At 43.2% G+C, this 25,485-nt stretch overlaps 1 protein-coding gene across 1 annotated transcript; it reads left to right on the top strand.

Annotated features, from left to right (window-relative positions):
• Positions 1 to 20,243: 20,243 nt before the first annotated feature.
• Positions 20,244 to 23,422, top strand: LOC306932209 (uncharacterized protein; the record flags this gene model as incomplete). The annotated part of the gene is made up of 5 exons (XM_079513906.1): positions 20,244 to 20,431; positions 21,183 to 21,488; positions 21,588 to 21,887; positions 22,025 to 22,985; positions 23,404 to 23,422. The coding sequence occupies exons 1-5, from the start codon at positions 20,389 to 20,391 to the stop codon at positions 23,420 to 23,422; spliced, it is 1,629 nt and encodes a 542-aa protein (XP_079370032.1). The 5' UTR covers positions 20,244 to 20,388.
• Positions 23,423 to 25,485: the final 2,063 nt, after the last annotated feature.

Raw genomic sequence — 25,485 nt, 5'->3', positions numbered from 1 at the left:
AATGTAATTTCAGATTGCCTTGAAGGCTTCGTAATCAAAAATTGCACAGGACAGATTATGACAATAAATATGCATACTGACTGATATTTAATAGTATATACTTTCAAAAAGAAAGTTAAATTAATACAGATACATTTAAACACACACACGCACACGCACACGCACACGCACACCTGACCCTGACACAGTGTCTCCCTGACAGATACTTGTACTGGTCAGACTATCGTAAGAACAACATAGGGAGGATGGGGATGGACGGCACCACCAGGACAGTCATCGTGAAGGATAAGATCTCCAAGCCCAGAAGCCTGACGTTAGACTACATCAATGATCACATCTACTGGACCAATGAGAAATACATTGAGTTTGCCAACCTGGATGGAACCAACAGACAGACAGGTGCACAACACATGTACACACACACACACACACACACACACACACACACACACACACACACACACACACACACACACACACACACACACACACACACACACACACACACACACACACACACACAACATTGTTCACTTTGTTATACTCTAATGTATGTTAAAGTAGTATTTGTAGTACTTTATTCATGCATTTTATAACAGTCTTACTCTTTTTATTTGGGGTTTTGTGTGTCTGTAGTTGTGAGTCTGTCCAGATCTGGTATCACTGGTATTACTGTGTTTGAGGATCACATCTACTGGACAGACTATACGACCCGCCCCATCTACAGAGCCAACAAGACTCATGGTATCAACAAGACCACAATCATCAGCGGGCTAAATCTAAATGAAATCCACATCTACCACCCCTCTAGACAACCTGAGGGTCAGTACCACCTGCTGTAACACTCTCATTATTACTCTTCATTATGTTTCATGACTTTTATTTCTTCTGTATTGTTGAATTAATTGATGTTGTTTATACAAGTGTTGTATAAACATATAAACAACGTTCCTATTGTGATAATGCCATTATAGGCTAGCTTAATTGTTGCATTATATGTGGACATATTTGAATGACCCCCCCCCCCCCCACACACACACACACACACACACACACACACACACACACACACACACGCACACAACATAAATAATATATAAATTAATACATACATTCATGAAAAAAAGGAAAATAAATAATAAATAGCTGAATAAATGTAAAATGTGACAACAGCAGATGTGCAATTTCACAATGCATCGCGGCGGGATGTGTTGTGAACTTGTAGAACAGCTGTTTTCATTATGAATACAGGTGTTCCTTATTATTGTTTTACTTACACACATTGGTGTGTTGCTTGGTTACAACAGGTTTATAAAGCACTGTTGTAACATATTGGTGTGTGTTCTCATATTCCTTACATGTTTTCTCCACCCTGCAGTGTCTGGTCATCCATGTCAGACCAACAATGGAGGCTGCAGTCTCCTGTGTCTGCTCTCACCTGGAGGCGGCTACAAGTGTTCCTGTCCCACCAACCAGTACCGGTCAGCTGACAACAAGCAGTGCATGTCTAACTGCACTGCCAGCCAGGTGATTCACCTCAGCTTCTCTTGTGTTACTCTGTATGAATTCATGTCTCATGTCTGCATTTGATACATTAGTACATTACTTCATTTTCATTTAATTTAGTTTTCAGTAAATTATGTTCCATGTTTGAAAAAAAGAGTAGGAAGAAGTTGTGTGTATAAAAAGTAACGTATCTATCCGGTCCTTCTTTGTTCATCTCAAACTACATCCGTCCCAGTGTTTACACACTCAGTGACTCACATTGAAAGCAATACAATTATACAAACGACAATACAGTCAGAATGATGCACCAAAACAAAACCTACAACTCCCGTACCGAGCTATTCTATTTAATATGTACATTTTAAACATTTCTTTGAACTCATACCATTTCATACAATTCCTGTCGTGCTTTGTTCCTGTTTACTGATTCTAAACAGAATCCTCTGTCTCCCCCATCAGTTTGTTTGTAAGAACTACAAGTGCATTCCAATGTCATGGAAATGTGACACAGTAGATGACTGTGGGGACCGGTCAGACGAACCTGCAGATTGTTGTGAGTAAAGACTGGAAAATGACCATGTGTCCACACATGCACGCACGCACGCACACACGTGCACACGTGCACACACACACACACACACACACACACACACACACACACACACACACACACACACACACACACACACACACACACACACACACACACACACACACACACACACACACACACACACAGATGAAACGATGCAGTTACCATTCATTGTCAATGGATGCAGCGACATGACGTTGCAAAGGCGAAACGTTGCATGTAGCTCAGCTGCTCCAAATCAACTCACAACGCGTCTTTGCATCGTTTCATCTGCCCGTGTGAACGCACCACTGTGTGAACGCACCATCGTGTAAACGCATCATTAGGGTTAGAGACAGGGTTAGTAATGCGGCGAGTCAGGATGGCGATGAGTCCGACTTTTGGGCTTTGTAATGCCGGTGTGTAACCCTCAATCCCATCCTCTGAATGTCCAATAAGGAGAAAGGACTACACTGAACCAGCTGTTACACTGAAGTTCATTTTGTTTGTTATGTTTCTCCTCAGGTTTCCAGACTAAACCAGCAGACAATACAACAGGTAAGTCTGACCGACCGAACGTCCGTCCGTCCGACCGACCGACCGACCGACCGACCGACCGACCCAACCACCCACCCACCAACCGACCGACCGTCCGACCGACCGACCTAACCACCCACCAACCCACAGACCGACCGTCCGACCGACCGACCGACCCAACCACAAACCCACCCACCCACCCACCCACCGACCGACCATCCGACCGACCGACCGACCAACCGACCGACCGACCGACCGACCCAACCGACCGACCGACCGACCGACCCAACCACCCACCCACCAACCCACCGTCCGACCGACCGACCCAACCACCCATCCACCAACCGACCGACCGTCCGACCGACCGACCCAACCACCCACCAACCCACCAACCGACCGACCCAACCACCCACCCACCCATCCACCCACCCACCGACCGACCGACCCAACCCCACCCACCCGCCGACAGACCCAACGATCCCCCAACCCACCCACCGACCGACCGACCCAACCCCACCCACCCACCCACCCACCGACCGATCCAACGATCCCCCAACCCACCCACCGACCGACCCACCGACCGACCCACCGAACGACCCACTAAACAAAACCTACAAACTAAGTACATTTACTTAAGTACTGTAGTTAAGTACAATTTTGAGGTAATTTTGAGGTAATTGTACTTTACTTGAATAATGATTTCCAATATCCAATACCTTTACTTCAACTCTAGTACATCTCAAAGGCAAATATTGTACTTTTACTCCACTACATTTTATTGTAAACTTTAGTTACTATAGTTCAGTCAGATAACTCACGAATAGATTTAACCAATATTTATTATAGAATGAGAATACAAGTGTGCATGTAATATTTTATCTTGGCGTTCGGCTCTGCTACATTTTTCTCCCTGCTCGGCACAATTAAACACCATCATTAAACATTAAGAGCAGGGAGCCGCTCGAGTATACCTGCCTGAACTAACTCCGCAAGCTACGTATCATTGATTCATCATACGTATAATTTACTTAGACTTTGATTTTTATTACAAAACATGCATGAAACACGATATACATTCAGCCCTATATACATTTTGGCCGTTGGAAAATAGTCGATCTACAAGCTCACAATGCGTAGCGATGTGATGCATTGTGAGTTTGTAGATCTGCTATTTTCATAATATTTTTTATAATGAGCATGGCGCCTGTCATGCGTGGAGCAAGTTCAGTCAGGAAACATCAGTGCAGTTGCTGCCGGTCGGCCGCCTCAGCATCATGCTCTCATTCACATGTTTCAGTCAGCCATTCACACACTCACGCCTTCTTCATACCGGCTATTTAAACTGGAAGGGTTGGCATGCCTCCTGCTTGCTGCGCTGCTGTATACAACCTGCTGCTCACCCTCCTCCACCCCAGCTACCACCTGTTGTCTTGGATCTGCTGTTTAGGTACGGGGGATTCAGAGTCCCTATGGTGGCGTGCGTGCGTGTGTGCGTGCGTGCGTGCGTGCGTGCGTGCGTGCGTGCCAGTCTGTCTGTCTGTCTGTCTGTCTGTCTGTCTGTCTGTCTGTCTGTCTGTCTGTCTGTCTGTCTGTCTGTCTGTCTGTCTGTCTGTCTGTCTGTTTGTCTTGCTTTAGGGTTTGTGTATTTCTAAAAGTAGACCAACTCAAGTGTAATGTCTCACTTTATCCAGAGGTGGAGCCCTTCCTCATCTTAGCCAACAAAGACAACCTGATGAGGATCAGCTTGGACGGCTCCAGCTCCACAGAGCTCAAACAGGTGAAAACCATTGGACATAATTAACAACACATGTAATCCTATACAATATTCTACACACACTGCTTTTGACATGCTGGAATGTATTCCAGTCTGAGACTAACACAACTGCTGTGGTGTGACAGGACTTGAAGGATGCATGGTCTCTGGACTTTGACTATCAGCAGCAGCAGATCTACTGGGTAGAGAGGACACAACGGACCCGCTATCGCAGCATGATCAGTGTCATGTACATCAACGGCAGTGACGTCCAGGTCAGTGTGACAACGACAACTATGAGGATGAATGAAGGATACTTGTTGTATTTATAATAGTACTCAGAGTACTTATAATAGCCAGTTGGGCAGTAACAAGTTACTTGTTGTAATATTATTATTTAACCCAGCAATGAGTACTGTAAGGAATTATTTAACCAAAAACATGTAATGTGTAAAAATAGCACATTACATATTACTCAGAGTAAACAGTGTTGTTGGCTGTCTTTTGAAAACATTTAGTTTAAAAGGTCAAGAGAGATTTAACTGCTGTATTTTATCTACTGTACACAATGTGGAATATGCAGCATATTATTCAGTTTGACTCAGTTTGATTCAGTTTTAAAGGAGCTGGCTAAACAGATTGTTTTGTTGTACATTTTCTTTGCAGGAGGTCGGGGGTTAATATGTAATATACTATGTAATATATTACTCTTGATTCCAAGTAATACGTAATATAACATTAATGCTTTTTAAAGCAGTAATATGTAATTAGTAATATATATTGGCCAACACTGATAATTGAAAATCTCTAAGCTGTGTGGAACTGAGAACTCAACTGCTACAATTCCAAGTGCTTCTCAGGGTGGGATGTCTCCAGTTCAAATATGATTCATTTTGGGGGTCTCCAGTTCAAATATGATTCATTTTGGGGGTCTCCAGTTCAAATATGATTCATTTTTGGGGTCTCCATATCAAATATAATTCCAACTGAACAGTTTGAGAACCACTGAGTTAGTGTACACACGCACACACACATGCATGCAAACACACACACACACACACACACACACACACACACACACACACACACACACACACACACACACACACACACACACACACACACACACACACACACACACACACACTAGTGTTGATTTTAGTTGCAAAAATTTGACATTAATTCATTAAATAAGACCTTTCTACAAGTTTCTACAAATTACTTCTAAATCATGCTGAAAAACCTATTTCGCAGTGGTTCTCAAAATGTTTTCAAGTTTTCAAGCTCCCATGCAGCCCACACTTTGACAAGTTGCTCTAACTATCATAATGTAAGAATGAAGGCATGGTGAGTATATTCAGAGTGCATGTATGGTTCATTGACAGGTCATTCACAGCACGTCGACCATCACACCAGAGGGTCTGGCTGTTGATTGGATAGGAGGAAACCTATACTGGACTGACCCTGAGCATCACACCATAGGTGTGTCCAAACTAAACGGGTCGTACCCAACAGTCCTGCTCAACACTGACCTGGACCGGCCATGGATCATAGCTGTGGATGTACGCTACGGGTAAGAACACTGTGGTGACATCATGAACCACACACTGAATTTATCAACCATCCTGTGAATAGGGCTGTCACGTTTACACTTTTAAGTTGATGATTTATTGTCACACAAATAATTGCTATTAACAATTTAATTGTGTTTTTGACATTGAACATTCAAACAATATGAATCAAATGTAATTTCAGATTGCCTTGAAGGCTTCGTAATCAAAAATTTCACAGGACAGATTATGACAATAAATATGCAAAGACATATACTGACTGATATTTAATAGTATATACTTTCAAAAAGAAAGTTAAATTAATACAGATACATTTAAACACACACACACACACACACACACACACACACACACACACACACACACACACACACACACGCACACGCACACGCACACCTGACCCTGACACAGTGTCTCCCTGACAGATACTTGTACTGGTCAGACATAAGTGACAACAACCCCCACATAGGGAGGATGGGGATGGACGGCACCACCAGGACAGTCATCGTGAAGGAGAAGATCTCCATGCCCTACGGCCTGACGTTAGACTACATCAATGATCACATCTACTGGAACAACGATGGGAAATACATTGAGTTTGCCAACCTGGATGGAACCAACAGACAGACAGGTGCACAACACATGTGCACACACACACACACACACACACACACACACACACACACACACACACACACACACACACACACACACACACACACACACACACACACACACACACACACACACACACACACATAAAACATTGTTCACTTTGTTATACTCTAATGTATGTTAAAGTAGTATTTGTAGTACTTTATGCTATATGCATTTTATAACGGTCTGACTCTTTTTATTTGTATTTGGGGTTCTATGTGTCTGTAGTTGTGAGTCAGGACAACATCAATGCTATTACTGTGTTTGAGGATCACATCTACTGGACAGACGAGGGGACCAGCTCCATCTACAGAGCCAACAAGACTCATGGTATCAACAAGACCACAATCATCAGCAAGCTGAACGATCCATCGGACATCCACATCTACCACCCCTCTAGACAACCTGAGGGTCTGTACCACCTGCTGTAACACTGTTTACATTATTACTCTTCATTATGTTTCATGACTTTTATTTCTTCTGTATTGTTGAATTAATTGATATGGTTTGAAAAGTGTTGTATAAACAACCTGGTGTTGAATACACATCGGTGTGTCTCTTGGTTACAACAGGTTCTATAAAGCACTGTTGTAACATATAGGTGTGTGTTCTCATATTCCTTACATGTGTTGCATGTTTTCTCCACCCTGCAGTGTCTGGTCATCCATGTCAGACCAACAATGGAGGTTGCAGTCACCTGTGTCTGCTCTCACCTGGAGGAGGCTACAAGTGTTCCTGTCCCACCGACTCCTACTTGTCAGATGACGACAAGCAGTGCATGTCTAACTGCACTGCCAGCCAGGTGATTCACCTCAGCTTCTCTTGTGTTACTCTGTATGAATTCATGTCTCATGTCTGCATTTGATACATTAGTACATTACTTCATTTTCATTTCATTTAGTTTTCAGTAAATTATGTTCCATGTTTGAAAAAAATAGTAGGAAGAAGTTGTGTGTATAAAAAGTAACGTATCTATCCGGTCCTTCTTTGTTCATCTCAAACTACATCCGTCCCAGTGTTTACACACTCAGTGACTCACATTGAAAGCAATACAATAATACAAACAAGACAATACAGTCAGAATGATGCACCAAAACAAAACCTACAACTCCCGTACCGAGCTATTCTATTTAACATGTACATTTTAAACATTTCTTTGAACTCATACCATTTCATACAATTCCTGTCATGCTTTGTTCCACAGTACAGTAACTCCTTTAACAGAAACACAATGATATTTTATATTGGTCCTCCTCAATAAGCATGTGAACATTCAGATTCCTCTCAAATTGAAAAGAAAAGTTGGATATTGTTTGGTAATAATAATGTATTTTGTGTTGTACATTGTTTGAACTGTTGATTCTAAACAGAATCCTCTGTCTCCCCCATCAGTTTGCTTGTAAGAACTACAAGTGCATTCCAATGTCATGGAAATGTGACACAGTAGATGACTGTGGGGACCGGTCAGACGAACCTGCAGATTGTTGTGAGTAAAGACTGAAAAAATGACCATGTGTCCACACACACACACACACGCGCACACACACACACACACACACGCGCACGCACGCACGCGCACACACACGCACACACACACACACACACACACACACCACACACACACACACACACACACACACACACACACACACACACACACACACACACACACACACACACACACACACACACACACACACAAATTCTTTTTTTTTTGCACATTAATTTGTCCAGAGGGAAAAGGGCAGGGAGTGCTCTAGCACCCCCTAGTGTCTATCTGTGCACGCCACTGGCAATAAGGAGAAAGGACTACACTGAACCAGCTGTTACACTGAAGTTCATTTAGTTTGTTATGTTTCTCCTCAGCTCTCCAGACGAAACCAACAGTGAACACAACAGGTAAGTCTGACCATCCGACCGACAGACAGACAGACAGACAGACAGACAGACAGACAGGCACGCACGCACGCACTTGCACACACTTGCACGCACGCTCTCTCTCTTTCACGAGTGTAACATTTAGATACATAAATAAGCGTATAATTTATAATAATTATATGTAATTGGCCGTCGACCCCCATCTGATAATATGTTGTTCAAAGGACTCCCTAGCTCCGGTCCATAGCCTTCTACTGCTTCTACGATTCTGCCCTGCAGTATAAGGCTATGGGACTTTCGGTTTTAAATCTCAAATCGAAATCAGACCAGCCTCTCCTCTTTAGCGTATTTTAAAATAACGTTTTTGCTACTCACCAAAACAAAGGGGGTTGTGTCATTAGAAAGCCTACTTTCCTTAGTGGACGCACTCTGAGCCCCCCACCACACGTATAAACTGCACTTTTTGGCCAGAAAGGGATTTTTTTCACCGGAGGAAAAATATTCTCTATGAGGCAGTTCTCTGGGCAATATCGGTAGAGGGCGCATTGGAGTAACTCAAATATATTTTTCTCCGGTGGTCCATACCAGAGCTAAGGACTCCCTATGAAGCAGGAGTTAAAAACGTTGTGAAAGAATATATTCAAAGATTTGCGCCACATTTTCATGATTTTTCAAAAATAGCAGATCTACAAGCTCATAGCGCAGCACTCGGTCGGTCGGTCGGTCGGTCGGTCGGACGGACGTTCGGTCGGTGGGTTTTTGGGTCGGTCGTTCGGACAGTCGTTCGGTCGGTCGTTCGGTCGGTCGTTCGGTCGGTCGGTCGGTCGGTCGGTCGTTCAGTTGGTCGGTCGGTCGGTCGGTCGGTAGACCAACTCAAGTGTAATGTCTCACTTTATCCAGAGGTGGAGCCCTTCCTCATCTTAGCCCGCAAAGACAACCTGATGAGAATCAGCTTGAACGGATCCAGCTCCACAGAGCTCAAACAGGTGAAAACCATTGGACATAATTAACAACACATGTAATCCTATACAATATTCTACACACACTGCTTTTGACATGCTGGAATGTATTCCAGTCTGAGACTAACACAACTGCTGTGGTGTGACAGGACTTGAAGGAAGCATGGTTTCTGGACTTTGACTATCAGCAGCAGAAGATCTACTGGAGAGAGAACACACCAGATCACACCATAAGTGTCATGTACATCAACGGCAGTGACGTCCAGGTCAGTGTGACAACGACAACTATGAGGATGAATGAAGGATACTTTGTATTTATTGTATTGTTGTATTTATAGTACTCAGAGTACTTATAATACCAGTTGGGCAGTAACGAGTTACTTGTTGTATATTACTGTAATATTATTATTGAACCCAGCAATGAGTACTGTAAGGAATTATTTAACCAAAAACATGTAATATGTAAAAAATAGCACATTACATATTACTCAGAGTAAACAGTGTTGTTGGCTGTCTTTTGAAAACATTTAGTTTAAAAGGTCAAGAGAGATTTAACTGCTGTATTTTATCTACTGTACACAATGTGGAATATGCAGCATATTATTCAGTTTGACTCAGTTTGATTCAGTTTTAAAGGAGCTGGCTAAACAGATTGTTTTGTTGTAGATTTTCTTTGCAGGAGGTCGGGGGTTAATATGTAATATAATATGTAATATATTACTCTTGATTCCAAGTAATATGTAATATAACATTAATGCTTTTTAAAGCAGTAATATGTAATTAGTAATATATATTGGCCAACACTGATAATTGAAAATCTCTAAGCTGTGTGGAACTGAGAACTCAACTGCTACAATTCCAAGTGCTTCTCAGGGTGGGATGTCTCCAGTTCAAATATGATTCATTTTGGGGGTCTCCAGTTCAAATATGATTCATTTTGGGGGTCTCCAGTTCAAATATGATTCATTTTTGGGGTCTCCATATCAAATATAATTCCAACTGAACAGTTTGAGTCATAATCACAATTTCAAAGACTATGACTAAACTAAAATAAAAAATCAGAATTTTACATTAATCATTAACATTTGACATTAATTAATTAAATAAGACCTTTCTACAAGTTTCTACAAATGACTTCTAAATCATGCTGAAAAACCTATTTTGCAGTGGTTCTCAAAATGTTTTCAAGTCAAGGACCCACAGAATTATCTGTATTTGGCCGCAGACCCACCATCAGAAAATATGTTGTTCCAGGGACACGCCCAGAAGCAAATATTTGAGTTAAAAACGTTTGCTGTGAAAGCATATACTGTATATTCAAAGATTTGTGCCACATTTTCACAATTAAAAAAGAAATAGCAAGCTCGTACAAGAGTGCCGCGCTACGAGCTTGTAGATCTGCACTATTTTTCAACAGCTGGTTTAAAATAATGATATATTTGGAGACACAGACGCAACTTTTTAATAAAACTTAATTTAGTTTAAGTCATATTTTAGTCATCTGAAATGTGTTATTGTTTGTCTAGTTTTTGTTGAATAAAGATATTAGTCAACTAAATGTACAGATTGTTAATGCATTCAGTCTTAGTTTTACACACACACACACACACACACACACACACACACACACACACACACACACACACACACACACACACACACACACACACACACACACACACACACACACACACACACACACACACACACCCCATGCAGCCCACACTTTGACAAGTTGCTCTAACTATCATAATGTAAAAATGAAGGCATGGTGAGTATATTCAGAGTGCATGTATGGTTCATTGACAGGTCATTCACAACACGTTGACCATCAAACCATGGGCTCTGGCTGTTGATTGGATAGGAGGAAACCTATACTGGACTGACAATATACATCAGACCATAGGTGTGTCCAAACTAAACGGGTCGTACCCAACAGTCCTGCTCAACACTGACCTGGACGTGCCATGGACCATAGCTGTGGATGTACGCTACGGGTAAGAACACTGTGGTGACATCATGAACCACACACTGAATTTATCAACCATCCTGTGAATAGGGCTGTCACGTTTACACTTTTAAGTTGATGATTTATTGTCACACAAATAATTGCTATTAACAATTTAATTGTGTTTTTGACATTGAACATTAAAACAATATGAATCAAATGTAATTTCAGATTGCCTTGAAGGCTTCGTAATCAAAAATTGCACAGGACAGATTATGACAATAAATATGCAAAGACATACTGACTGATATTTAATAGTATATACTTTCAAAAAGAAAGTTTAATTAATACAGATACATTTACACACACACACACACACACACACACACACACACACACACACACACACACACACACACATACATACACACACACACACATACATACACACACACACACACACACACACACACACACACACCTGACCCTGACACAGTGTCTCCCTGACAGATACTTGTACTGGTCAGACATAAGTGACAACAACCCCCACATAGGGAGGATGGGGATGGACGGCACCAACAGGACAGTCATCGTGAAGGAGAAGATCTACGGCCACATAGGCCTGACATTAGACTACATCAATGATCACATATACTGGTCCTACGGGAAATACATTGTGTTTGCCAACCTGGATGGAACCAACAGACAGACAGGTGCACAACACACACACACACACACACACACACACACACACACACACACACACACACACACACACACACACACACACACACACACACACACACACACACACACACACACACACACACACAATACAACATTGTTCACTTTGTTATACTCTAATGTATGTTAAAGTAGTATTTGTAGTACTTTATTCATGCATTTTACAACAGTCTGACTCTCTTTATTTGTATTTGGGGTTCTGTGTGTCTGTAGTTGTCAGGGGTCAGGCCAACATCAGGACTATTACTGTGTTTGAGGATCACATCTACTGGATATACGAGGCGTGGACAGAAAAGGGGACCAGCTCCATCTACAGAGCCAACAAGACTCATGGTATCAACAAGACCACAATCATCAGCAAGCTGAACCCGCATCCATATGACATCCACATCTACCACCCCTCTAGACAACCTGAGGGTCTGTACCACCTGCTGTAACACTCATTATTACTCTTCATTATGTTTCATGACTTTTATTTCTTCTGTATTGTTGAATTAATTTATATGGTTTGAAAAGTGTTGAATACACATCGGTGTGTCTCTTGGTTACAACAGGTTTTATAAAGCACTGTTGTAACATATAGGTGTGTGTTCTCATATTCCTTACATGTGTTGCATGTTTTCTCCACCCTGCAGTGTCTGGTCATCCATGTCAGACCAACAATGGAGGCTGCAGTCACCTGTGTCTGCTCTCACCTGGAGGAGGCTACAAGTGTTCCTGTCCCACCGACTCATACTTGTCAGATGACGACAAGCAGTGCATGTCCAACTGCACTGCCAGCCAGGTGATTCACCTCAGCTTCACTTGTGTTACTCTGTATGACGTTATCCATTAAAGGAGAATTCCGCATGCTAGAAGGCTTTCTTACCTTTATTTGTAGTTGTTACGTCCCCTACCATAAGCCCTCAATGAATTGCATTGAATTGCATTGAATTGAATGGGGCTATGGGGTGTTGTGCTAATTCGCTTATTTCCATCATTTCCATCGCTCAAAAATCAACTTGACTACTTATTTCGATGGAAATAAGCGAATTAGCACAAAACCCCAACCCCCATTGGGGGCTTATGGTAGGGGAAATAGCCAATAATGCACTTTTGCACAAAATAACACCTGGACCTCTTTGGTGGGGACGTAACAACTACAAATAAAGGTAAGAAAGCCTTCTAGTATGGAATTCTCCTTTAAGGACCGGAACCCCTTTTGGTGTTTTAAGCATTATGTTATCAGTGATGTAAATAGGGTGCGTTTTGCGTCCCAAAATTGGGACGCATTCAACCAAAAGCCTCTGCATCCATAGGACGCAACTTTATCCTGGCTGCACTGAAGACTATGGCACTCTCTCGGTCACACACTGTTCTACGTGGAAGTCTAGCACTCTTTCGGTCACACACTGTTCTACGTGGAAGTCTAGCACTCTTTCGGTCACACACTGTTCCCCCCCCCCACACACACCCCACACACACACACACACACACACACACAGAGAGAGAGAGAGACACGACATGATGAGCCCTCGATCGTCTTAAACGTATTTCTTGGACCACTCTGGAATAATATTGATCGTTATACATATACAGGTCTGCTAGTACTAACCTTTTCATCTCAAATTGACCGGCCAAAATAAATCCACGACCGATTTTAGTGTGTTGTGCCGCTAGCTTGTCACTCCAACATGCTTTGAGCTCGGTGGATCCCCTATATACTCTATGCGGTGGATGCGCTTTCAACGCAAATATGAATCAGCTGGTTAACGAGCCTCGTTGACCCTGACCCTGGTCCCTGACTTGACTTGACTTGGCAATCAACAGCACTATTAATGGCAGCTGTATAAACGCTTCTCTTTTGTCTCTTGTCTTGTGTGTATGCGTGTGTACTGTGTAGGGCAGGCCATATTCTTCCCTGTAGACAGGGACTCAAGTGACTTCTAAGTTCCAATTTTCAAAGAAATTATTTTACATCCACAATGGCAAGCCTATTTGCATTTTGGCTAAGTACAATAATTGCAACTGCAAACAACTTTTGATTGGTATGTTAAATCCACTGTTGCCCACTATTAGTATTTCTTACTGAGTTGTGCTTGCTAATACTACTAGCCTACATAAAAACATATACTGTATAGGCCTATTTGATATTTTAATATATTTTTTTTTAATAAAAAATAAATGTTTTATTATTATTTTTGAGTGGTGCAACCACTCCCTTACGGAGCTATGTGTGTGTCTGGGTGTCTGGGTATGAGCACAAAAATAGCATGGTTGTTTTTCACCATCTGTGCGCAACCTAACGCACACACAAACACACACGCACGTATTAACTGTATATATGATGCTTTCGGGGGGTGCCAATACATTACAGTGACAGTACAGTACAGTAGAGGGTACAGTAGAGGGACCGCCACACGGTAACTGTCATTTCTCAACCGTTTCGGACGCGGCGCGGCACGCCGGAACCGGCCCGGCCCCCTGGGCGTATTCCTGGGGGTCTGGAACTCCCCCCCCCCCCCCCCCCCGCGAACCCCCTCACGGAGTTGCACCACTCACTTCACACAGGTGTGATTTTTTTTGGGACTCATAAGAATTTTTTGGGACTCATTCGAATGACCACCTGTGCATCCCGGGACCCATTACATTGAAAACCTATTTACATCACTGTGTTATACTTTAGCTATTGACAAATAGCAGATCTACAAGCTCGTAGCGCGGCACAGAGTGCTGCGCTATGAGCTTGTAGATCTGCTATTTGTCAAATATTGTGAAAATGTGGCACAAATCTTTGAATGTATATTATTTCGGGGCGAACGTTTTTAACTTGTATCTTTGCAGGGATGGTCCCTGGAACAACATATTTTCAGATGGGGGTCGGTGGCCAATTGCATATAATTGTTGGGTTCTTTGACATGAAATAGTTTGAGAATCACTGTCATGATTTAGAAGACATTCTGTAGAATCTGGTCCTCAGTCCTAAATGGGTTACATGTCTTTGATACATTACTGATTATTATGGACCTAAACCTCTGTCTCCCCCTTCAGTTTGTTTGTCAGAAAGACACGTGCATTCCATTGTCGTGGAGATGTGACTGTGAGGACGAACACGCTGACTGCCGTGAGTAGAGACTGAACCATTACCTCAGTAGTCATGCTTTATTATCACTGTTTATTTATTCTAAAAACACTGATAAATGCTTTATCACAATAATAATAACACAGTATGAATGCATTATAATCTGCTTATAATGCAGTATTATTAAAGCTATAGTAAGCTAAAGCTTTATATAGCGCCTTTATTGAAAGTGCTTAACAATGTGCGTTACACATTCACCCATCCACACACTGATAGCAGAGGAAACCATGCAACTTGGGAGCAGTTCGGGCGGTATTACGCTATTCCGACGCAGTAAAGAAATAAGCAATGAATGAAGTATTCAATCAATCAAAGAAGACTACAGTGAGATATCAAGAGCACTGGGCGTCAACACAGTGAATGTTTCAGTGTGATCGTCCTCCTCTTTCTTACACATCCTAATGAAATTAAAGAATACATTTAAAAAGTAGCATAAGTGGGTGTAGCTTTTATTTATTTACCTGACACCTGCAGGATCACTCATGCTGTGTCCATGGTAACGATAGGTCTGCAGTTCCATGACGACAGGGCCCTGAAAATGACACACATATTATCATCACTGATCATTTTAGATGACATTCGTCGTGTCTCCCAGGCAGTGTTGATTTCGTCGACTAATACTAAAACTAAAAATGTTCGTCGACTAGCTTTTTCCACTGACGAAAACTACATAGAAACTAAATGAAAACTAAGCTACGATGACTAAATATATTGGCAATTTTTTCAACAAATAAAAACTAGACTAAAATGCTAGGAAGGGACTAGTGGACAAGAGATCCACTATAAGTCATTTTAAAATTAGTTGCATGCTGAAAATAGCCGATCTACAAGCTAACAATGCGTCGCGCTGCGACGCGTTGTGGGCTTGTAGATCAGCTATTTTTGTGTTCAGTGTCTTGCTCAAGGACACTTGGACAATAACACAGGGAGAGCCCGGGATCGAACCGGGAACCTTCCTATTCCTCCTGGGCCAGTGCTGTCCTGCTAATGACTATACTGAACACACCTGTTTATTTTACTGCTGTCCTGCTAATGACTATACTGAACACACCTGTTTATTTTACTGCTGCCCTGCTAATGACTATACTGAACACACCTGTTTATTTTACTGCTGCCCTGCTAATGACTATACTGAACACACCTGTTTATTTTACTGCTGTCCTGCTAATGACTATACTGAACACACCTGTTTATTTTACTGCTGCCCTGCTAATGACTATACTGAACAGTGAACACACCTGTTTATTTTACTGCTGTCCTGCTAATGACTATACTGAACACACCTGTTCATTTAACTGCTGCTAATGCCCTCACAGTACATACCTGTACTGACAGACAGACAGACAGACAGACACGTTATATCCATCCATCTTCAATAACACTTCCAACAGAGATTTCCAGACTTCATTTCCAGTGTATCGTTAGAGTGAAACTAATTTATTCATTATTTTTCCCCTCAGCTCTCCAACTAAAACCAACTCACAACTCAACAGGTGAACAAAATTGAAACTGATTTTTATATTGTATTGTCCAAGGTATTGTAATGAATGTAATCCGTTTTTACTGCTTATTACTCTGCAGAGTCCGAAGATGTCAGGTTGGTGGGAGGAACCAGTAGCTGTACTGGTATACTGGAGATGAAACACCAGGGAGAGTGGAGACCGGTGTTGGCTTGGTTTGACTGGAACAGGATGTCATCATCTGTAGTGTGTAGACAGTTGGATTGTGGATCTGCTCTTTCAACAGAATTTGCTTCTAGTTCTACACGTCAACCAGGATGGGTGATTCCATCTTCCTGTGTTGGCTCTGAGTCTTCACTGATGGAGTGTGGACCAGTAAAGTCGTATAATTCCACTCTTACACTGAAGCTCAACTGTTCAGGTAAAAGCACTAAACAGTATATGCATCAACAATGTAAAAGTTGTGTTATCATCAACATGCTATTTAAAATATGCCTTTCCTCTTCATGTGAAGTCCACAATTAAATAATACAGAGCAATTTACATGTGTGATCGGAATACACTAAGTAAGCATGAATTGTAGTCGACAAACAAGTTAAAGAATCACACAAGTAGAAACAAGTGTAGAGGGAACCCTGTAGTGCCTAAAAGATACTAGGATACATTTCACTGCTTGTACTTGTATACGTTAGTTCCAGCGGAACCTTCAAAATAAGGGTTTCACTGAAAAACGCTGCCAGTTAGGGAAGAATGAATGAATACCTGACAAGGGATGTGTTAAAGCAGGCGGAGTGAGACTGTTTCGCTTCCGGTTCACTGCCTTTACATCGGTTACCTAGCAACAGAGACCTATAAGTGGCCGTCGGCCGTACAGCACAGAGACGAAGTTGAATGCAATATAAAACTAAACAGTTAAAAAACTTGTCTAGTGATGTAAACACAAAAATAATCATGTCATGTGGCAGCCAAATGGACTGTTTGTACAATGTTTGTTTCAGGATGTGAAGCGCCCCATCACTTCACACAAGTGTGATTTAAAAAGGTCACACCCGTGTGAAGTAAGGGGCGCTCTTATAATCTTACAACATCAATTACAACATAATGTTTGTTTAACATAACCACCCCCCCTCTCTCTCTCTCTCTCTCTCTCTCCCCCCCCCCCCCCCCCAGAGTCTGTGAGGTTGGTGGATGGTCCTAGTTTGTGTTCAGGCAGAGTGGAGGTGAAGTCTAATGAGTCGTGGGCCTCAGTGTGTGAAGGTGACTTTGACCAGCAGGATGCAGAGGTGGTCTGTAGGGAGCTTGGTTGCGGAGCTGCTTCGGCCCTCAAGGGGGCGCTCTATGGAGAAGTGAACACTCCAATATGGACCAAAGAGTTCCAGTGTGAAGGCACTGAGTCTGCTCTCCTGGACTGTAGAGCCTCAAACTCAACCAGAAACACCTGTTTGCCTGACAAGACCGTTGGACTCACCTGCTCAGGTAAAGACAAGCTACACCCTGCAATCATTTTTGAGGGGTGCTAGCTATAGGATAGTAGTATAGGCTAGTATAGTTCTGTGTCTGTGTGTGCCACATAATTGAGGCTAAAAGTGAGGACAGAAAAGTGAGGACACCAATTGTGCTTGGCCGGAATGTGATGATGTATGATAAGAGCCCCCCTCACTTCACACAAGTGTGATCTTTCATGTTTATTATAAAGTGATACTGTTTAAATGTTTACTCACCTGTCTCTTTACAGTGGTTGATGATGTAAGGTTGGTGGGAGGAACCAGTACCTGTTCTGGTATACTGGAAATAAAACACCAGGGAGAGTGGAGATCAGTGGACGGTGGGTTTCACTGGAACCTGCAGTCCTCATCTGTAGTGTGCAGACAATTGGACTGCGGCTCTGCCGTTTCAACAGAAAGGACTTCTGGTTTCACACAACAACCTGTATGGAGGATTACACCTTACTGTGTTGGGTCTGAGTCTTCACTGAGCGTCTGTGTCATAATGGAGAATCATGTCACACGGAAAGGTTTGATTACAGGCAAACCCACTGTGAACTGTTCAGGTAACACAATGACAGCAGTCCTTACAGTCTCTCATTTCATCTGTGTGCGTGTATGTATGCGTGCATGCGTGCGTGTGTGCGTAAGTGTCTTCGTGCTTGTGTGTGCATGTGTGTTTATGCGTGTGTGCATGCCTATGTGTGTAGTGACTAGAAAAGGCCTTTGGTGTCATGAGCTACTGGGGAAGATCTTGTGATGATGATGATGATGATGACGATGATGATGATGATGATGATGATGATTAGTTATTTGTGTTTTGATTTATTGATATGTCCATATTAATTACTTTATTTTAGAATGGGTACAACACTGTTATCTGTTTAGGTTTTCAGTAAAACAATGTTGACTTTCCTCTGATGTGATTAGATTCAATTTGCATCCATAATGCATTCATACATTCTCTTGTAGATCACTAACATAATTGTATAATCTCTCTCTCTCTCTCTCTCTCTCCAGAGTCTGTGAGGTTGGTGGATGGTCCTAGTTTGTGTTCAGGCAGAGTGGAGGTGAAGTCTAATGAGTCGTGGGCCTCAGTGTGTGAAGGTGACTTTGACCAGCAGGATGCAGAGGTGGTCTGTAGGGAGATTGGTTGCGGATCTTCTTCGGCCCTCAAGGGGGCGCTCTATGGAGAAGTCAAGGCTCCAATGTGGGCCAAAGAGTTCCAGTGTGAAGGCACTGAGTCTGCTCTCCTGGACTGTAGAGCCTCAAACTCATCCAGAAACACCTCCTCATCGGACAAGTCTGTTGAACTAACCTGCTCAGGTAAAAGCATGTCTTAATGAGAGTAATAACATGTTTTTTCCTTGTCGTACCCCCCCCCCCCCCCCCAATTTCCATTCTGGTCAGTGCAAAATAAATTACTATGCTGTCATGTACTTGATAGTGGGTGCAGCAGATCAACTCATCAACGGCACCGCTCACTTCACACTGGGGTGTGATTTTATTTTTGATGCCCAGCTTTGTGGGTCTGTGTGAACACAAACATTGGCTGATGATTGGCTGAACACCCCATAGTGATGATTTGATTGGCTGAGCAAAGTACATATTGAAGATGAAAGTGAGGGCAGAAAAGTGAAGACGCCAAAAGTGATTGGCCTGAATTAAATTTGATTGGCTAAGCACAGAATGTGATGTGTGATGATACATGATGATAAGAGCGCCCTTTCGTGTGAAGTGAGGACGCCACAAGTGATTAGCCTTGAGGATTAGCCTTGAGGACTTGAGGATAAAAAGTGTGGACAGAAAAGTTAAGAAAGAAATTGTGAATGGCCAGAATGAGATGATGTATGATAAGAGTGCCCCTCACTTCACATTACATAGTACATTTGTTTGTTTGTTTGTTTGTTTATTTATTGCGTTTACTCTCTTGTCTCTACAGAGTCTGATGATGTCAGGTTGGTGAGAGGAACCAGTAACTGTGCTGGTATACTGGAGATGAAACATCAGAGAGAGTGGAGACCAGTGGACGGTTGGTCTGACTGGAACCTGCAGTCCTCATCTGTAGTGTGTCGACACCTTGGCTGTGGCTCTGCCATTTCAACAGAGAGGAGTTCTGGTGTTACACATCAACCTGCATGGAGGATAACACCTCACTGTGTTGGGTCTGAGTCTTCTCTGAGTGACTGTGGAAATAAGATGTCTTCCACCTCCTTGTACGTACTGGAGGTGAACTGTTCAGGTAACAAACTACTACTTCAACGACAGTAATGTCTGACAAAGCCACGGGAAACACTGGCCCTGATCAATTAAACCATTCAGAGCCATTACTTGCTGTTTGTGAAATTAATATGTGTGGATTATTGCGACCGCAGGTCGTATTTACAATGCAATTGTACATGTCAGTCAGTCAGTCAGTCAGTCAGTCACTCAAAATCATATATGGTGCCCAGGTCTCATGACATCACGTGACATCATCAGGGAAGGAGTACCCTGATGTCATATAGTCAATGTGCGACCTTCTGTCGCAACTAGTCTACTTGCCAGTCCATAGAGCGCCATTGTGAAACCTGACATTTTGAGACATTTTGAGGATATGTCAGAACATGTTCTGACATTCCATATGTTGATCCTTCCCCATCCATCCTTCCTCTTCGATGTCTCCGTTTTGACTGATAGCTATCCATTCAAACTCTAGACGGGCCTGCCCCAAAGTTATTAGTGTAGCCGCGCCCGGCAGCCGGCGAAAACTAGAGTTCTCAACAGGCCTGAAAATTAAGGCCCGGCCCTCATCAAACCCTGTACACTCAACGCCCATAGGCGTCTTACTGGTAATTAAGCAGCATGTTATGTTCTGATGGGGCATTATGCCTTACTATACTATTGGGGTATGTAACGTTCATCTTGCACATATGATGTCTCTGGTCTTGTTATTGCTTTCATTTCTATTTCTTGCCTTTACCGTCAATGACTCTCTCTCTCTCTCTCTCCAGACTCTGTGAGGTTGGTGAATGGCACTACTTTGTGTTCAGGCAGAGTGGAGGTGAAGTCTGATGAGTCTTGGGTCTCAGTGTGTGAAGGTGACTTTGACCAGCAGGATGCAGAGGTGGTCTGTAGGGAGCTTGGGTGTGAGGCTCCTTCAGTCCTCCAGGGGGTGCTCTATGGAGAAGCCAATGTTTCAATGTGGACCAAAGAGTTCCAGTGTAAAGGCCACGAGTCTGTTCTCCTGGACTGTGGAACTTCAGACTCAACTAGAAACACAAGCTCACCTTACAAGTCTGTTGGACTCACCTGCTCAGGTAAAAGACAAGCTAAACTTTTGGTTTGGAACTTTGGATTATTATTTCATGAATAAATACATATGAATCTTTACTGTTTATTCTCTGGTCTCTGTACAGAGTCTGACAATGTCAGGTTGGTGAGGGGAACCAGTAAGTGTATTGGAATACTGGAGATGAAACACCAGGGAGAGTGGAGACCAGTGGATGGTCGGTCTGACTGGAACCTGAAGTCATCATCTGTAGTGTGTCGACAGCTGGAGTGTGGCTCTGCTGTATCAAGAGAAAGGACTTCTGCTTCTACACATGAACCTGTATGGTGGATTTCAGCTTCCTGTGTTGGGTCTGAGTCTTCACTGAGGGAGTGTGGAACAAAGAGGTCTGGCAATTCCACTGCCAGACTGGAGATTATCTGTTCAGGTAAAACAATGACTTCAACAATGACACATTTACATTATCTCATCTATCTGTCAATACAATATCTTATAATTAAACTGGTCATACAGTCAAATCTACTGTATTACCAATTTCAGCCAATCACCTCTGTCTTGTTCCAGATCTGCTGTTTAAGCCAATCATCACCTTTGTACGCTCCCTTTCTGAAAGCCAGCAGCAGGAGCTGCAGCTGATGGAGGCTTCCAGCTTCAACACCAGCTGCTCCATCCAGCCAGCTGTCAATCACACTGCATCCAACACAACACACATCACTGCATCCAACACAACACCACTGGATACAACACAACACACATCACCACTGGATACAACACAACACACAACACCACTGGATACAACACAACACACATCACCACTGGATACAACACAACACACATCTCTGGATACAGCACAACACACAACACCACTGGATACAACACAACACACAACACCACTGGATACAACACAACACAAATCACCACTGGATACAACACAACACACAACACCACTGGATACAACACAACACACAACACCACTGGATACAACACAACACACACCACCACTGGATACAACACAACACACATCACTGGATACAACACAACACACAACACCACTGGATACAACACAACACACATCTCTGGATACAACACAACACACAACATCAGTGCGTACCTTAGTACACTCCATTTCTGAAAGCCATCATCAGGGGCTGCAGGTGACGGAGGGTTCCAGCTTCAGCATCAGATGCTCCATCCTGCCACAGTACCCAGGAGGCTTCTTCCACCTCACCTTCACTGGATCCAACTCCACGCGCAACATCACTGCGTCCGACACAACATCACTGGATACAACACAACACACAACATCTCTGGATACAACACAACACACAACACCACTGGATACAACACAACACACAACATCTCTGGATACAACACAACACACAACATCTCTGGATACAACACAACACACAACACCACTGGATACAACACAACACACAACATCTCTGGATACAACACGACACACAACGCCACTGGATACAACACAACACACAACACCACTAGATACAACACAACACACAACGCCACTGTATTCAACACAACAAACAACATCTTTGGATACAACACAACACACAGCATCACTGGATACAACACAACAAACAACATCTCTGGATGCAACACAACACACAACATCATTTAATGCAACACACAACATCTCTGGATGCAGCGAAACTCAAAACCATACCCAGACAGCTGTCAATCACTCTGCCACATTCCTGTTTCCTGCAGCAAACCACACCCACCAGGGAAGTTACATCTGTGTTTATCACATCCACGTTTTCTCTCACAACTTCTCCTCTAAGAGTGAGGTCCTCTCTATCACTGTCACAGGTAACATGAAATGTGGTCTTTTCAAGTCACAATTTGAAACTCAAGCAAGCAATCTTTACGCTGTTCTTTTGCATGATGTTTGATGTTCTAACATATTTAACATATTTCCCTCACAGCTTCTCATCTGACATCTAACGTTCTCAAATGTACAGTCATGGTGCTGCTGGTCTTGATCCTGATAATTGCTGTCCTCTATCCTCTCTGGAAGGTAATCATACTTCTTTATTCAACATAACACTGCAATGTAAATGTCAGACGTTTTTAATCTAAGAGAGCCGGTTTATTAAAGCCGGGCACTGCTGTGTTTCTCCAGGTCATCAGAAGGCGGCGTGCGGGAGCGCAGGACATTGGCGTGGTTTATTATAATGTAAGACGGGAGAGCGTAGAGATAGTTTATTATAACGAATTTGCTCGTTCCGACGTTGAAGCCGGACTGAGTGAAGAGACAGAATACCACCAGTATGAAGAGCCAGATCCACAAGGAGGTGCTGAAGCTGCACCCAGTGAGGAGACAGAATACCACCAGTATGATGATGTGGGTGTACGGGGAGGTGCCGAAGCTGCACCCAGTGAGGAGACAGAATACCACCAGTATGATGATGTGGGTGTACGGGGAGGTGCCGAAGCTGCACCCAGTGAGGAGACAGAATACCACCAGTATGATGATGTGGGTGTACGAGGAGGTGCCGAAGCTGCACCCAGTGAGGAGACAGAATACCACCAGTATGATGATGTGGGTGTACGGGGAGGTGCCGAAGCTGCACCCAGTGAGGAGACAGAATACCACCAGTATGATGATGTGGGTGTACGGGGAGGTGCCGAAGCTGCACCCAGTGAGGAGACAGAATACCACCAGTATGATGATGTGGGTGTACGAGGAGGTGCCGAAGCTGCACCCAGTGAGGAGACAGAATACCACCAGTATGATGATGTGGGTGTACGGGGAGGTGCCGAAGCTGCACCCAGTGAGGAGACAGAATACCACCAGTATGATGATGTGGGTGTACGAGGAGGTGCCGAAGCTGCACCCAGTGAGGAGACAGAATACCACCAGTATGATGATGTGGGTGTACGAGGAGGTGCTGACGCTGCACCCAGTGAGGAGACAGAATACCACCAGTATGATGATGTGGGTGTACGAGGAGGTGCTGACTCTGCACCCAGTGAGGAGACAGAATACCACCAGTATGATGATGTGGGTGTACGAGGAGGTGCCGAAGCTGCACCCAGTGAGGAGACGGAATACCACCAGTATGATGATGTGGGTGTACGAGGAGGTGCTGACGCTGCACCCAGTGAGGAGACAGAACACCTCCTGTATGATGATGTGGGTGTACGAGGAGGTGCTGATGGGGCAGTAAGAGGCAGGAGACCTCCTGTGTACGAGGTGGATCTCTAAAGGGTTTCGAGAGAGCACCACAGTAAAGGTCACAGATACAGGGCACAGAATAAAGTATATACATAATACAATCTGAATCATCCCACCTGGTGCAGAACAGGAGACACCATCATTAATATTAAAGTATACCTAGACGTATAATCCCTTCCAGTGACATCATTGTTTGACTTTTTTGATTATAAATATATATTTATAAATATGTATTTTTTTGATTTGATTTTTGTCATTGTGAGAACGATGGCTTCCATTATATCATGGTAACTTTTAGGGAATAGAAAGCCTGCAGTTTCTATTAGCTTGGATTCCCCATCAATTATGTCACTGGTGGACGGGTTTCTGAACTGCCCACAGCCCTCCTATGAGACACATACTGGTTTTTGAACGGCCACAGACTGGTTTCTGAACTGCCCACAGCCCTCCTATGAGACAGACTGGTTTCTGAACTGCCCACAGCCCTCCTATGAGAGACAGACTGGTTTCTGAACTGCCCACAGCCCTCCTATGAGACACAGACTGGTTTCTGAACTGCCCACAGCCCTCCTATGAGACACAGACCAAGTAGGGAAAATAATTGACCCCCTCCCTCAAAATAATTATGTAGCTCACCTGCATCTTTTAAAACAGGCCTAAAAATCCACCTTTCAGCAGGCCGGAGGGAGAGGAAAGGATCACTTCTCCCTTAAACACTCCACTCTGTACATATATGTTTTATTTTTTATTATTGTTTCTGATTATATTGAATTTTGTTGTTATTTTTCATGTCATGTCTATGAATTGATAGGGCCTGAAATCTAAACAA

This window comes from Electrona antarctica (assembly GCF_951216825.1).
Source record: "Electrona antarctica genome assembly, chromosome: 11".
Classification (NCBI taxonomy): Eukaryota; Metazoa; Chordata; class Actinopteri; order Myctophiformes; family Myctophidae; genus Electrona; species Electrona antarctica.
Note: the sequence above shows the minus strand (reverse complement) of the source record. Positions and strands in the feature narration are given on the sequence as shown.